This window comes from Protomyctophum parallelum, assembly GCF_964188405.1.
Source record: "Protomyctophum parallelum genome assembly, chromosome: 2".
Lineage (NCBI taxonomy): Eukaryota > Metazoa > Chordata > Actinopteri > Myctophiformes > Myctophidae > Protomyctophum > Protomyctophum parallelum.
Window position 1 is genome coordinate 44,112,387 of NC_139699.1, and position 16,953 is coordinate 44,129,339.

At 45.9% G+C, this 16,953-nt stretch overlaps 1 protein-coding gene across 1 annotated transcript in view; it reads right to left on the bottom strand.

The window, feature by feature from the left end:
• Nucleotides 1–16,953, bottom strand: part of ush2a (Usher syndrome 2A (autosomal recessive, mild)) — a gene marked incomplete at both ends in the record, with an annotated part of 385,038 nt that overhangs the window by 127,698 nt on the left and 240,387 nt on the right. Inside the window, 8 exon segments of the mRNA XM_083759320.1 lie at nt 4,030–4,254; nt 5,821–5,960; nt 9,061–9,219; nt 11,190–11,302; nt 11,396–11,598; nt 15,195–15,407; nt 16,715–16,787; nt 16,789–16,879. Of these exon segments, the coding sequence (XP_083615446.1) occupies nt 4,030–4,254; nt 5,821–5,960; nt 9,061–9,219; nt 11,190–11,302; nt 11,396–11,598; nt 15,195–15,407; nt 16,715–16,787; nt 16,789–16,879 (1,217 nt within the window).

Consider the following 16,953-nt stretch of genomic DNA (forward strand, 5'->3'; position numbering starts at 1 on the left):
AGACAGACAGACAGACAGACAGACAGACAGACAGACAGACAGACAGACAGACAGACAGACAGACAGACAGACAGACAGACAGACAGACAGACAGACAGACAGACAGACAGACAGACATACAGACAGACAGACAGACAGACAGACAGAGCCAGCCCATTCAGTCTGGTCTTTAATGTTTGGCTGTTACACGGGCGTGCGCTTTCTTGGACCAAAAATGATCCATCAGAGACTTTAACACGGTGATTCTATTTAAACTCATTTACACTGTCTGCCAACCGCCCTGCTCACAGCATGCATTTACGTGTGTGTGTGTGTGTGTGTGTGTGTGTGTGTGTGTGTGCGTGCGCGAATGCAGCGGCAGTGTGTGCATATACTTTTGGATGCATCTGCTTGTCTAAATGTGTGTGTTCAAGTCAGTGAATATGTGCATGTGTCTGTATCATGCATATGCATGTACTTGTAAATTTGTATATATACGTACACACAATCCTTCTGTGCGTGTCTGCGTGTGTGTGTGCGTGCGTGCGTGCGTGTGTGCATGTGTGTGTGTGTGTGTGTGTGTGTGTGTGTGCGTGCGTGTGTTGCGTGCGCCAGGGCTGCTGTCTCCCAGCATTGCGGCGTCCTGCAGTGTGTGTGTATGGTTGTTGACAGCGTGGATGGTAATGTGTGATAGATGGCTCTTCAGGGACATATAATCACATCAACAGAACCTGCTCCATCAGACCCTGCAGTATGATGGGATACCCTTCACACACCTTTCATCTGATGCACCGTGCACGCACGGCACGCACACGCCATTCTACTCATTCACCTAGAAGGCTTTCTTTCTTTCTTTCTTTCTTTCTTTCTTTCTTTCGTTCTTTCTTTCTATTTGAGTTTTTTGTTCTTCTTGTAGACGTGATAATTTCATATTGTGTGGGTGTGAACCCTTGGTTCTCAGTGGTTTCATGTGTGTCGTTTCTGTAAACATTTTATTTGGTTTTTGTGAATGATTTAGGTGGCGCAATAAAGGCGGTTGAAGAAGTATTTCTGAGCAAGTGTTTCATTCACTCACTTTCTTTCTCTTTATTTTCCTCTCTCTTGCTTTTTCCTTCTTTCCGTCTTTCTTTCTTTCTTTCTTTCTTTCTTTCTTTCTTTCTTTCTTGCCTTTATCACACCAATGTTATTTTATTTTGGAGCTGCAGTAGACGCATGCGCACCTTTTGAGACCAACCGTGTGCAGAATGTGTGCATTATAATTATGATGTGACTTTTCAGAGGTTAGTGAAAAACTCTGTGAATCCTGGCAGCAATAATAGGACAGACAGTGTTTCATTATTGGCAGGGAATGAGTTGTTAATTCATTCAAAGTGTCACTTTATTTAACTTTTCCTCCCTCCCTCCCTCCCTCCCCCCCTCCCTCCCTCCCTCCCTCCCTCCCTCCCTCCCTCCCTTCCCCCCTCCCTCCCTCCCTCCCTCCCTCCCTCCCTCCCTCCCTTCCTTCCTTCCTTCCTTCCTTCCTTCCTTCCTTCCGTCCGTCCGTTACAGTTCCTCTGGTTGAAACCTTAGATAGATCTGCTGCCAAGGTTAAGTAGCCCATCCTGTAATAGGTGTAGCTGTGCGTGTGCGTGCGTGCGCGCGCGTGTGTCTGTGTGTGTGTGTGCATGACGTGCGTGTGCGCACGCTCGCGGCCCTGGGACCCCGACAGTGAGCTGCACCCGGCAAATGGCCCTTAGCCTGGCTAGCGCCGCTAGCCCTGTGATCCATCATACCATATGTTCTCAATGGGGAAGCTAACGCTAATGACTGATGAGTGGATGAGAAGGAGGGGGGGGGGGGTGTGTGATGAAGTGATGGAGAGGAGGAGGAAGAGGAGGAGGAAGAGGAGGAGGAGGGAGGAGGAGGAGGAGGGAGGATGCAGTGTGTGGAAGACAAGTAATGAGGAAGATGACAGAGGAGGAGGAGGAGCAGAGAGGAGCATATGCACTCCCTGGGAGGTCTCCCTGAGATGAAGGATGGAGACTCAGCCTGCTCACGTGGAAGAATGGAGAGAGGCACGCACGCACGCACGCACACACACACGCGGGGGCAGTCGTGCGATATTAGAAGTGAAGGTGGACAGCTGTAATCTGCGACGTCATCAATAGAGGACATTTAAATATAGGAGAGAGATGAAGGTGGTTAAAACTATAAAGAAAGTTTCTGTGGGTTATTCTAGGGAGCTGTGTGCTCGTGCGTGTGTGTGTGTGTGTGTGTGTGTGTGTGTGTGTGTGTGTGTGTGTGTGTGTGGACAGTTTAATGTCCATATGGGTCCATTGTTTATGTGATGAATAGAGACCAAGTCTTTCTGTCTGGCACTCAACACTATATGCAAACCCTGCGGAGAGCACCCTGTTGACTCTGTGTGTGTGTGTGTGTGTGTGTGATGTACGTGTGCATGTATATGTGTATGCATGCGACAGAGGGACTGCGGTGTGTGTGCGTGTGTGTCTGTGAGATGTCTATACGTGTGCATATATGTGTATGCATGTGACTGAGGAACTGCGTTGTGTGTGTGTGTGTGTGTGTGTGTGTGTGTGTGTGTGCGTGCGTGTGTGCGTGTGTGTCCTGCTGTGTGCTTGGCAGCGCCCTCAACGGTGCTAACCCCCCACCCTGTTTCATCATCATCTGCCATGACAAAGATGTCTAATGACACACACACACACACACACACACACACACACACACACAGTCCCATCTGTGCGTGTGCAGGTGCTCTGTGGGTGAGGTAGAAGGGAGACGACCCCAAAAGAGAAGAGCACGTTCCTCTACCCCCCCCCCCCCCCCCCCTCCCCCCCTCTCCGATCTGAACTCTCAGACAAAGGGACATTTTTACAAACAACTTCGCGGGACTGTTTAACTTCTCTTGGACAAACACACTGTAGGGGAATTAATTCATATATAGGCTTTAGTCAACTATAGCTATAGTCAACCTATACAAGCTTGTAGATGAGCAATGTTTGGCATATGGATGCTGGGATTCAAGCTGTTATATAGAAATGCAGATAGATTAATTCCTAAAGGATTGTACTGCATGTACTGTATATTCTATTATAATAGGGTGCCGCGTCAGAAACGTCTTGGCAAACAGTGGTTTAAATCTAAAGCATTATTTGAGCGGCCAGTACTACCACTATACGGCGCTCTTGGATTGTGATCAGTGGTGATCAGCTCTGTGCTTTGCACTGAAAAGTTGAGAATATTTAAACGTTCCGAGCTACGCTAATTAAAAAGATTACAGTGCGCTGTTTTTTTCTTGACGATGGGTTCCCACGTTGAAAAAACACTGGAAAAACACGACATGCAGTGCAAGAGGAGTGCATGCCATGTGCACTGTACAATATGAACAGTAAATATGTGACCAGATTTGATTGAGAGCCTGCCATCGCGCAAATTCCAGCTTTTCACCAGAGGAGAAAAGGTTTTCTTAGTTAATATCACAGGCAGACTCTTCACATACTAGAGCATGTCTGAAATAAGTGTCAGAGCTGAAATCGACATGTGAAATAAATGCTTAAACATGTATCTCCAAAACGGGTGGGTCAAACTGAACAACCAATATGTCAATTTGAAGCTATGATTCCCTGCTTTCATATATGACGAAAATTCAAAAAATACAATGGCAGTCTCCCTCAGTCAAATTTGGTCACATAATGGTGACACGTTTCTCCTAGTGATGTGTAAGGAAAGGAAAGGTACTATGTTTACCCTGCAGGGTAACTGGACTAAGCTCAAGAACTTGTTTACAGCCAAGCCCTGCTCATAGAACATTTCATGGTAGAGGTTCAATGCCTTGCTCAAGGGCACTTCAGCGGTGGTAATTTTTTAACGTGCCGGTCCGGGGATACGAACTAGCGACCTTTCGATATCAAGACCGCTCCGCAAACCGTTCGGCCACCGGTGCCCCTAGTGTCTCAGTGATCGCCCCCTTAATTCTCAAACTCCTACACGTGTGTGTGCGTGCGTGCGCACGCACGCGCGAGCGGGTGCATGTGTTTGTGTGTTTTTTACCTGGAGCGCGTGTGTGCATCGTCCCCCTCTCCGCGTTCCCACAGCAGACCAGCGTGTGGTCCACCGGTCGGCCGTCACAGCACTGGGCCCTGTAGCCGTCCAGCAGGGCCCCCGCGCAGCAGAGCTGGCCCCCTCGCTGGGCGTAGGGGACGCCCGCGCAGCAGCCGTCCCCCGGACCCACCGCCGACACGTGTCCCCCAGAGGAGTCTGGACAGCAATGCTCACCTGGTCGGGGACATGCAAGAACGAATGGAAAACCTTCACACTGCACCGGGAGCGTTCATTTCACTGTGATTTAAATTACTAGTAACGTACCGTTACTACATGGCTATATGTTTTGGATCATGTTTTGTTTAGTACATGGTGGTTATACATTTAGGCAAAGGTTTGGTTATATAGGATAATGATCTGAGGTCATGCAGGGCTCTGTCAGACGCTCTCTGAAGAATGCCCAATGGCTCAATAGCGTTTCCTTTAACCGATGCCGTTCGACAAGAACACTGCCAATTATAATCATCATCATCATCATCAAATTGAATTGAATGTATACTCAGAAATACAGTTGAGGGCAAGCCCTCATTTTCAATGTAGCCGAGGTTACAATACACAAAATACAGTAAAAAAACAATACATCCAACACAACATTATGAATCAGGATAAATTACAAAGGAACAACCAGGAGCAATCACGGTGAGAAATGTTCTGAAGCGTTGCTTTGAACTGACCGAAGGATGCCATGGGGAGCTCAGTTTTGGAGTTCATTCCATGAAGTTGGGCCACTGACAGAGAAAGCTGTCTTGCCCAACTCTGTCTGAGGAAACCTTGAGGAAACCCTGAGGCGAAATGGACTAGTGGCCGAATTTGGTATTGCAGCTCGAGCCAGCACTATATGCATTGTGCACGTTCAACGGTATGGGCAGATGACACATGAACGCTTATATGTTTCATACATGAACGCTATGTTTCATACGTGAACGCTATGTTTCATACGTGAACGCTATGTTTCATACGTGAACGCATGTTTCATACGTGAACGCTATGTTTCATAGGTGAACGCTATGTTTCCTACGTGAACGCTATGTTTCATACGTGAACGCTATGTTTCATAGGTGAACGCTATGTTTCATACGTGAACGCTATGTTTCATAGGTGAACGCTATGTTTCATAGGTGAACGCTATGTTTCATACGTGAACGCTATGTTTCATAGGTGAACGCTATGTTTCCTACGTGAACGCTATGTTTCATACGTGAACGCTATGTTTCATAGGTGAACGCTATGTTTCCTACGTGAACGCTATGTTTCATACGTGAACGCTATGTTTCCTACGTGAACGCGTGCAGTGATAGTCAGCGGCCCAGCGCGTTCCCGTCTGGCTCAAAAGCAATCCCAGCCCCAACCGGGAAGAACGCCTCATGCGCTGCAACGTGAGCAACTCAATGTGGTACATGGACCACCATGGACAGCTCTCTAACCGTTGGAGATACGGCGCTTTGAAAACCGGGTTATAACGGAGGCTCAACGGAGCTGGATTTAGAAATGGCATCGCTGGTGGTGACGGAGGAGGGCTATAGCCTACTATACCCGGAGCAATGCCAAAAGACGGTCGGCGGTCGGCGCGTTCATTTATGGATTAAACGGTTGTCTACGCTTTGTCTACGCGTATTTGGCATAAATAGCCTAGCTACGTTTATAAACGTAAGTCCAGGACCCCCAGGGTTCCCTGAGCCTGGCCTGAGGGGGTTCTAAATGGACCCCAGAGAGCGTCATACTGGAGTATGTCTCACTTACCGCTTTCCACAGGAACGTAGTGTCCTGCACAGCACTGGTGACCCGGCAGAGGTGGGAGGAGTTTACCTCCACAACACACATAGTGGGAGGAGTTATCTGAGGGCAGGTACCGCCCCTCACAGCAACGATGATGGAAACTTCTGTTGTACAACACTCCGTCACAACACACCTGGTACACACACACACACACACACACACACACACACACACACACACACACACACACACACACACACACACACACACACACACACACACACACACACACACACACACACACACACACACACACACACACACACACACACACACAATTAGCCTTTACTTAAGTGTGATTGGATTGTATACCGTCCATGAATCCAGTAGAATTACTATTACGGACTTATCCAGAGTCTGTCCTTGGCAGACACTCATGGGATTCTGAGTTCGATCCTGGGCATCGAAAACTAGAGTCGAAAAATAGAATGAGTGGCACAGCCTGGGTAACCAACTAACCAAGCGTGTGGTAACTAAGGCCTGGGTAACTAAGGCCTGGTAACTAAGGCCTGGTAACTAAGGCCTGGGTAACTAAGGCCTGGTAACTAAGGCCTGGGTAACTAAGGGTGTGGTATAAGTACTGCATGGGAGCTGATGGGAGGTGTTGGGCTCCACCTCAGCGATCCATCTCCCAGAGGGTCTCTCTCGGCTATAGGCACGTTGAGTGTGCACACATGCGCGGCACTTATTTTAGTGAATTAAGCCATTTAGGCCTGACGTCGAAATTATTACACTTTTCTGAAAAACCCATGTTTCTATATCAGTGGTGCTCAATATTTCATGTCAAGGACCCCCAGAATCATGTGTATTTGCCCGCCGACCCCTTCTCAAAACATGTTGTTCCAGGGACCCCCCCCGCCCCCCGCAGAAGCAAAGATTTGAGTTAAAAACGCTCGCTCTGAAAGAATATATATTCAAAGATTTGCGCCACATTTCCACGATTTTTCAAAAATAGCAGATCTACAAGCTCATAGCTAAAGTATGACATTAAGTGAAACACCAAAAGGGGTTCCCGCTCAAAATGGGTTAAAGGGTACTTTAACCAATCTGTATGGTAGAGTACAGTATGTTAATACAATATAAGTAGCACGGTAGGAGGAGGTGGTCTACTTCTCTACACAACGTCAATCATGTTATTTTAAGCATTTCTTGTAGTCGTTGACAATGGTTGCCAACGTGGTTCTGTCGGTAAAGAGAGAGAGAGAGCAAACAGAAAACCCACGGGTTGAAGTGTATGCGTGCTGAAAGTGTGTATTGCGTACTATAGGCGCTGGGGGCGGCGGCGTATGCAAGCCGGTAGCAGTGTGTGTTCTTGTGTGTGTGTGTGTGTTATGTGTGTGTGTTGTGTGCACACAGGCTGGCATGTGTGTGTGCGTGTGCGTGTGCGTGAGCGTGAGCGTGAGCGTGTGCGTGTGCGTGTGTGTGTGTGTGTGTGTGCATGTGCGTGTGCATGTGTGTGTGTGTGTGTGTGTGTGTGTGTTATATTGTGTGTGTTGCGTGCACGCGGGCTGGCACCGTGTGCCAACTTGGCTGTTATTCAATGACATGAGGATGATGAGACAAGTTAATCTGTTTAGAGGAAACAATCACTACAGCGACGACCATGCTTCCCACAGCAAGAAGAGTGTGTGTGTGTGTGTGTGTGTGTGTGAGATTACTCATTCTTATGAATTTTGTTCTGTGTGTGTGTGAGTGACTCTTTGTGTCTGAGCCTGTGCAATCATTGGTGGGTGCACGCACACGGACCGCATGTGTGTGTGTGTGTGTGTGTGTGTGTGTGTGTGTGTGTGTGTGTGTGTGTGTGTGTGTGTGTGTGTGTGTGTGTGTGTGTTGTGTTTGTGTTTCCGTGCGTGAGTGCATGTGTGTGTCCTGGGAAAACGGTTCAGATCAGCAGTCAAGAGGTTTACATCCAAGACAAGTCATTGTATTACAGAGACGAGGTTTAATGCGAAGGCATTGTTTCTGAATATAAGCCTGCAGTGTAGGAAAAAAACCCAGAGTACCTACAGAGAGAGATGGAGAAAGAGAGACAGTCACAGCAGAAGAGCAGCAGAGAAACCATGTTGGACTGAGAGTGTTATTTTAAACACATTTCACATAATTCAAAACAATAGATCACTTTTTCACTTAGATCTTCATCACCTTGAACCATTTTGAGCATTCATGTGTGTGTGTGTGCGTCTGTGTGTCTGTACACTTGTGTATGCAGCTTTAGTAACATTGTGTCTGTGGAAGAATTTAGTTGTGTGCTTGTGCATTTTGCGTGTGTGTGCGTGCGTGCGTGCGTTGAACGGATTGGGCCCGGGCTGGCCTATAGCAGTCCAAGCACCTATACCGGTATGCTGCTAATCCATGTCGTATGGGTTTTTCTATTCCATGCATTAAGTGTAGGTATATTTTCCTGTACTCAACTGTACAGCAGAGCACAGAGTCAACCGTGCATATTGATCTGTAATGTTCTGAGGCAGTTCATAAATTCATAGATTTCCCCCACACAGGGATCCCCGCCAAAGACCATCCGATTCCAATAATACATCGTCGCATGAAATCATAATATGCGAGAGACGAGAAGTCACTTTTTTTTTTGCGTCGCGTCGTTCTGAACAAAACAAACAAAAAAAGTGGACGAATTGACGAGTGAGAGCATGCTTGCGGATCTAATTATATTTCTATGTGTACAGTACACAGCATGTGGGAGGACTCTGATCTTGAGACAGACGTCATCCTGTTACTGCAACTTCCAAATTATTATTTGAACATTGGTGTTCAACAGTGGCGTGGTATTCTTTAACCCATTTTGGGGCGGGAAGCCATTTTGGTCATGTCGTGCTTTAGCTATTGAAAAATATCAGATCTACAAGCTCATAGCGCGCCACCGAGTGGCGCGCTACGAGCTTGTAGGTCTGCTATTTTTATTATTATCGAAGAGCGACTGACATAGAAGACATTTTTAGAATCTGATCTCAGGTCAGAATGGAAAACTGTCAGGATGTAGAAGATTTTTTTTAGAATCTGATCTCAGGTCAGAATGGGTTAAACTTTACCTGAGTATCAGACGGGAAGCAGGACGTCCCGCACACCCCGTGGCCGACCGGACACTCCAGGTAGGAGCAGGTGGGCCCTCCTCCCTGCTCTCCTCCTCCTCCCTGCTCTCCTCCTCCTCCCTGCTCTCCTCCTCCTCCCTGCTCTCCTCCTCCTCCCTGCTCTCCTCCTCCTCCTCCGGAGCCCTCCGCTACAGCCAGGCTCCTGGCCCTGGCTGGGACGTCCCGACCACCACATGACCTGAGGCTGCGTCGCAGCACCTCGTACCCCAGCATGATCCCACCGGGACGTCCCGGACTGGACCAGTTCAGGCTCACCGCACTGAAAGACACGCAGGCAGGCATGCAGCGGAGAAGAGGCTATAGAATGAATGGTTCGTGCTGGGCTCATCGGACGAGTTCCGTGAAATGTGCTATATACTGCATATTGTGGCAAAGAGGCTTAAAGGTATATTCAGTGATTTCACTCAAAAAACCTTAGGTTTCGTTTTTGGCTGGGACCTAAGCCTTTCATCCAATCAGGATAGAGAGCCAAAAACGAAACCTAAGGTTTTTTGACCCCCAGGGGTTAACTGGGGACAGGGAGGAACTCCTTATATGGTCAGCACACTCTATAGTAGAGAGGATTATCACAACAAAACAAAAAAATAAGTGATATTTGAATTAAGTGAAATCACTGAATATACCTTTAATTGTTTTTCTGTTTTCTTTTTTTTTTTTTTTTTTTTAAAGGACGGCAAAAAAGACATGGGAAGAAACTGAACAATACAAGACAAACACAAGACAAACACAAGACAAACACAAGACAAACACAAGACAAACACAAGACAAACATACACTAAAACAAAGACAAACACACACTAAAACAAAGACAAACACACACTAAAACAAAGACAAACACACACTAAAACAAAGACAAACACACACTAAAACAAAGACAAACACACACTAAAACAAAGACAAACACACACTAAAACAAAGACAAACACACACTAAAACAAAGACAAACACACACTAAAACAAAGACAAACACACACTAAAACAAAGACAAACACACACTAAAACAAAGACAAACACACACTAAAACAAAGACAAACACACACTAAAACAAAGACAAACACACACTAAAACAAAGACAAACACACACTAAAACAAAGACAAACACACACTAAAACAAAGACAAACACACACTAAAACAAAGACAAACACACACTAAAACAAAGACAAACACACACTAAAACAAAGACAAACACAAGACAAACACAAGACAAACACACACTAAAACAAAAGACAAAAAACTTGACCATGAAAAAGGAAACAAAGGATTACAGATTAACGCAATCAGCCCCGGGATTCCTTCAAAATAGAAGCTCTGGTGTGCCGGGAAGACATGGCCGCTTTTACTCTGTTCCGGGAAAAAAACTGAGATATTTTTTTGCTTTCTTACCTCGCTAATAATCTGATAAAAGTCGCTGATGGTCCCTCACGTTCATATTTTTGAACGAGAGGCAGGTGAGAAGTCATACATGAAGAGCTTAGTATGTCCATCAGATCATAACCACGGAGAGCGCCCTGGATTAGGAGAGACAAGGCATTCTTTCTGCAGCGGTAAACAGGGAAGTGACCGGACCGCGCAGGAACGAGGAGCGAAGAGTATGGTGGCCTTGGAGTCCAACTCAAAAATATTCTTCTCTCGTTTGATATCATTGAAGATGCGCTATAGGACGTGTAACACACGTCATTGCAACCCGTCGGTTGGATTCCTTATGACGCGTGGACACGTCGGATGGACGGAACCTGTTAACACAATCTATAAATACAATATTTGAATTCCTCATAGAGGAAGAGATTCCACTTTTCCCACTTCTTGTAAAACGTATCCTCTTGTATATAGTCCGAGTATTAATGTTAGTTCTTTCCATGACATAATACTGTGTTTCCCCAGAAATGTCCATCCAATTGTCTTTGGTTAAACAGACTTGTTTTTTAAACCTGCTTTAAAACTGCATTGTAAATATGCACTCACATTCTCACTATATAGTAAATGCACATTATATTTTACTACGTATACAGTATGTCTGTTGTACGTACTGCATACTGGACAGTGTAGATTAAGTTGATAACAATCAAAATAAAAGATTAGTTACGGTTACGAACACAGACACATGTTGGGGTGCAGAAATGAGTGTGTGCGTGTGCGTGTGTGTGTGTGTGTGTGTGTGTGTGTGTGTGTGTGTGTGTGTGTGTGTGTGTGCGTGTGCGTGTGCGCGTGCGTCAATGAGAGTCCATTACCTGGAGCTAAGCACAAGTGTGTGTGGGAGGGCAAGGTCAGCTGGTAAGTCCTCCTCTGTTGTCAACCGAGTAGCACTGCTCTTCACACATGTGTACACGGTACACACCTCCACCTGACACACACACACACACACACACGTAACAGATCACATGAACTCTTAAACCACGGGTATAGTGTCAGTCAGTGTGTGTGTGTGTGTGTGTACCTGTACACCGTAGACGGTGAAGGGCAGCAGTCCTCCCAACAGGTAGGACCCCGAGGCGTTGTCGGCGCTGCCGCGGAGTCTGCCGTCCAGGTAGACGCCGTAGGACCGGATGGCTCCGTTGGGCCGTCGAGGAGGAGACCACAGGACCCTCACCGTGGTGCTGTTCACCACAACCACCTCTGGGATGGACAGGCCCTGAGGCTCTGGGGGCACGCACACACACAGGCACACGTACACACACACACACACACACACACTCGTCAGTGTGTTGGTCGGTGGGTTGGTCCCCCCAGGCAAGCACCCCATATATGGTATATATAGTAAATGTGACTATGTGTCACAGTTAAGCCCATTATATGGAGATCCCTGATGTCATCGATATTGGCCAGCAACTCTACATCTGACCTCAAACCCGTAGATCTCCATATATGGATATACTGTATGCGTGTCAGAACCTGTTCTGACATTCCATAATACGTCCATCCTTCCCCATCCATCCTTCGTCTTCGATGTCTCCCTTTTGACTGATACCATTTGTCCATTCAAATGTCAAACTCTAGACGGGCCTGCTGCAACGTTATTAGTGCAAGTGCAAGTCTTTTTTTTACCTGTACAGCACTTTGGTCGATTTAAATGTGCTTTATGAATAAAGTTTAATTTGATTTGGTTCGTTAAAGTGATTTTCCAATTCAACCAAAACTCAAGAAAGAGAGAACCATCCAAAAGCATGTTTGTATGTGAGGAAGATGTAAATTACCGTACACGTACAGTACAACATGGCCTGTGTTATACATAATCTCTCTCTTGCTGAGAATAATGTTTTCTCTGTTTCTGTGTCATTGGTAATTCCGCTACCCCCCCCCCCCCCCCCCCCGCCTCAGATAAATCCTCCATAACTTTATTTCAGGTCAGCACTTCCTCAATTAGAATCAATAATGAAGTCAAACTCTTAATTCTCGCCATAGTGCGGTCCTCGCTTTTCAAAGTTTGTGGGATCATTATAAATAATAGATAAACCGCACACGCTGGCAGAGGGCGGTGGAGAGAATGATGGAGTCTGGAGAGGGGTGGAGATGAACCGAGGAGGAGAGGAAAACAGAGAATGATGGAGTCTGGAGAGGGGTGGAGATGAACCGAGGAGGAGAGGAAAACAGAGAATGATGGAGTCTGGAGAGGGGTGGAGATGAACCGAGGAGGAGAGGAAAACAGTCAAATGATAATATTATACTTTTCAGCAGAGGTTATCATCGATTCACGTCCAATCCATCCTCCCTTAGCGAAAGACAAGTTAACCCAGCTAATTTTCTACAACACACTCACCCCAGACCACTGCTTTACATGTCATTTACCTGCTAGGTGGCATTATTAACGCTATATTGAACACACACACACACACACACACACACACACACACACACACACACACACACACACACACACACACACCCCTGTTTGTTAGCATAGCCCCTTAGATTGCCCTTGCAGGCCACGTTAAGATGGTTGGAAGGGTTGAGCAGCGATATATATATTTAGTGTGTGAATATATGTGTCTATTGTGTGTGCGTGTGTGCGTGCGTGTGTGCGTGTGTGTGTGTGTGTGTGTGTGCACTGCGCGCACGTGCAAGCGTGCATGTGAGAGAGTTTGAGAGTCTTACAGCTGTAAAATAATGAAATTACCTCTCAAGCCTCTCAGTTAAACGAGCCATGGTTTGCCTTCAGCACCTAATGATTTTCTAATGTTTTTAATGCACTTTTTATTATACTAGTCAGATTAGAGAGGAGATATAGAGAGAGAGGTGGGGCGAGAGAGGTGGGGGGCGGGCGAGAGAGAGAGAGAGAGAGAGAGAGAGAGAGAGAGAGAGAGAGAGAGAGAGAGAGAGAGAGAGACTTGAAAAAAGGGAGCAGTCAGAGATGACACACAGGAGACAGTTGAACGCAGATCTCAATATAACAATATAATATTAGTAGAGACAGTCCAGAGGGTCTGAATTTGTTCTGGTTATTTCCATGTCATTTCATTCTCTATCCAGGTCATACTGAAACACGCTGTGATCTGTTCACTATTGGAACAGTGAACATCACATCCATTCAGAGTGCTTCGGAAGCTAAACGCGTTGCGGCTGAGAGGATGAACCTTGACCTGAAGATGACCCCCCCCCGTACAGACGTCATAGAACAGTTTGTCTCGAAAACATTTGCATTTTGTTTTTCTTATATACGGCTGATTTGTTTACTCTCTGGCCCAAGAACGAAATGTATTGTTCAGTCATCAAGATCAGTGGTTTCTGAAACATTTACATTTCAAGACATAACTCTCAGTCTCAGTTACAGACATGGAAGGGTCCATTTCCCCCTTAAGGAACAATGCGGGCAGTGTTGCAGTGCTACTTTTAGAAGTGGGGGGTGGGACGACGCCAATAAGACAAAATGTGCACGCACATGCACGCGCATTTGTGTGCACATGTGCAACACGCACAAACACGCACCATAAAACATGCAGACGTGTATAGGGCGGCTAGCCTATTTGGAAACAGGGTTTACAATGCTTAAAGGCGTAGAGAAATGAACACTTTTAGACCATACAGTACATGGGCATCATATGGGCATACCAAAAAACTGGTTTTTGCCCAAAAATCTGCGTTGTCCCTCAACCTCTCTTTGAGAACAACTGATCAAGATGTGGTACACAGCCAAATGAGCCTCAATAAATACAATAGATCATTGGTTCCCAACCTTTTTATACTGAAGTACCACCTCAGAAAATATGTGGCTTTCCAAGTACCACCATAATAACTGATGTTAAAATACAGGAGCGTATACCTGCCCTTTTTGTTCCATTCCTAAGCCAATAAGCCATACGCCTATCATTTGTTGACCGGGGTGACCCTCATGGCTCTGTACTTGGATCCCTCTTTTCACCAAAAAAAATAGCCTATATCTACACGTGCCAATGTCCGTGCACTATGCGCCGTGCACAGGAATAGACCTTTAGGGTTCAAGTGGTGGATCTGGTGAAGCACAGCGTTTATGTTCTGCCAGGCCGAACCAACAGCATGTCTGACAGGTAGAGGCTGGTTTAAGAGAGAGGGGGGGGTGCTACTAACAAGGACATCACAACACCTTACATCATCTCCTCTTACACACACACACACACACACACACACACAACACACACACACACACACACCTTGTATTGATCTGAAGCACCACTACATGATGCACTTAGCATCTCCTATGACACACACACGCACACGCAAACACGCATACACACAGGCACACACAATCAAACACAAATGCGGGAGTTGACAGATTCCTCGTGTTTTCTTTCATGAATATTGGTGGTGTTCACACAATTAAATCAGGTGAAGCTTTTGAGTGTGTATCTTTTTAAGCTGTTTCTTTTTTTTAATACAAAGAAACATGAACAAGTAAAACGTCATTTTGGTCGCCGTGCCCGGCATCGAGTTGGTCGGATAGCGGCAATTCTGACCATTTATGGTCATGCGCATTATACTGTATATGGACCGATCATCTACCATCATAGACCGAATTGATTGCATATAGGGCCTAAATGGAAACAAGCCCGCAAATACATTTTTTTGGTGCTATCCCTTTTGAGTGTTCTATTCTATGTGACTATGCAATCAATCAATCAACCTCAAACTTGGCAACATTGCCTTATTCTCATTTCACCCTGGACTAACCTGTATGTTGTAAAACTCTCAAACAGTCATAGACACAATCACACATACACACTGTAGTGCAATACAGGCCCACAGTCACACACACAGACACGCACCTCCATCGTTGGTGGTGACAGCGAGCGTAGAGTTGGTGGTGTTGTGCGCTCCGTTGGACACCCACAACGACACGCGGTACGTAGAGCTGGGCCAAAGGTCACCGATCACCGTGGACACGACCCCGGGGGGAAAGGTCAGAGTTCGTGTGACCGAGTGGTCCGAGTCTAAGAATAGGAAGTAGCGCTCCACGTCGCCCTGCAGGTCCTGAAGACCTGAGAAAGAAGAGATGATACTTTTTTTAAAGGTACAGAAAGATGTAGACGAAAATGACTGGAAATCTGTGCTAAAGTCTGTGCATGTATACACAGTATGTTTGGAGTGGGTATAAGTATATTTTACAATGACAGACGTTCTTATTTAGAACGACTCGTTAGAGATCATAATGAAGTGGCATGAAACCTACAGTATAGACAATCAACAACAGGGTTGAATAAATACAGTGCTAAGAAAATAAAAGCAACAAAGCAACTATAGGATAGCAGGTAGACGTCAAACTTAGCATCAGTCTAAATAACAGCACATGTACCTAACATCAGTCTAAATAACAGCACATGTACTTTGCATCAGTCTAAATAACAGCACATGTACCTAGCATCAGTCTAAATAACAGCACATGTACCTAGCATCAGTCTAAATAACAGCACATGTACCTAGCATCAGTCTAAATAACAGCACATGTACTTTGCATCAGTCTAAATAACAGCACATGTACCTAGCATCAGTCTAAATAACAGCACATCTGCGGACAAGTAAACATACGATAAAGAGCAGTGGTTTCCAAAGGTTTTCGCTCCAGATGCAAGAGTCTCCCCGGGACCCATAGAAAATAGCCGATCTTTTGTGTCGCAATGTTCACTATTTTGCTCTATATCTTATTTTTTAAATGTTTCTTTTCTGATAATATGTTTAAAAAAAAAAGGTAAAACAGATGACCCATAACAATGGGTCCGTGACATAAACACAGGCCCCGGTCGACTGTTTAGGAAAACACTATAGTGTATAGAGGGTATGCGTGGTGTGACATCATCATCATACCCGGAAGTTATGCGGGAGACGCCTACTGAGTGGCAAAAAACTACTTTCTGGCCTCAGAAATGTCCTATTTGATTCCATTAAATGACTTTATAACAACATTAAATTCACTTTGCCACTCGATTTTCGATCTGCCATTCACTTCTATCTCTATAAAATGGTAAATGTTGCATTTATATAGCGCCTTTATCCAAGGCGCTTTACATAGATTGTGCATCACATTCACCCATTCACACACACATTAACACACCGATGGCGGCGGGAAACCATGCAAGGCACCAACCAGCACATCAGGAGCAATTAGGGGTCAGAGTCTTGCCTCAAGGACACTTCGACACTAACTCTGGGGGGAGCCCATCAGGGTTCGAACTGGCAACCTTACGGTTACCATCCAGCCACTCTACACCTGAGCCACCACCACCCCTACATCTACACTACTAATGATGTAAGTACAGTAGCAGGGTTAAGGAGAGGTGTGTGTCCGTACCGGGTTGAGTCCAGTTGACCTGCACGGCAGTGTGGTTTACTGGGAGGACAGACAGAGACGGGGGACGGAGAGGTGACCCCTGCCATGGTCGCCATGGTAACAATCTCTCCAGCAGAGTGGCCCACATCGTTATGGACCAGCAGCTGGTACTGGTACCAGGTGAACCTATAGGAAGGAGACAAAGTCATTGTTGAGTTATTTATCCATGTAGCAGGTTCTGCTGAAAAGCTAATCGATCT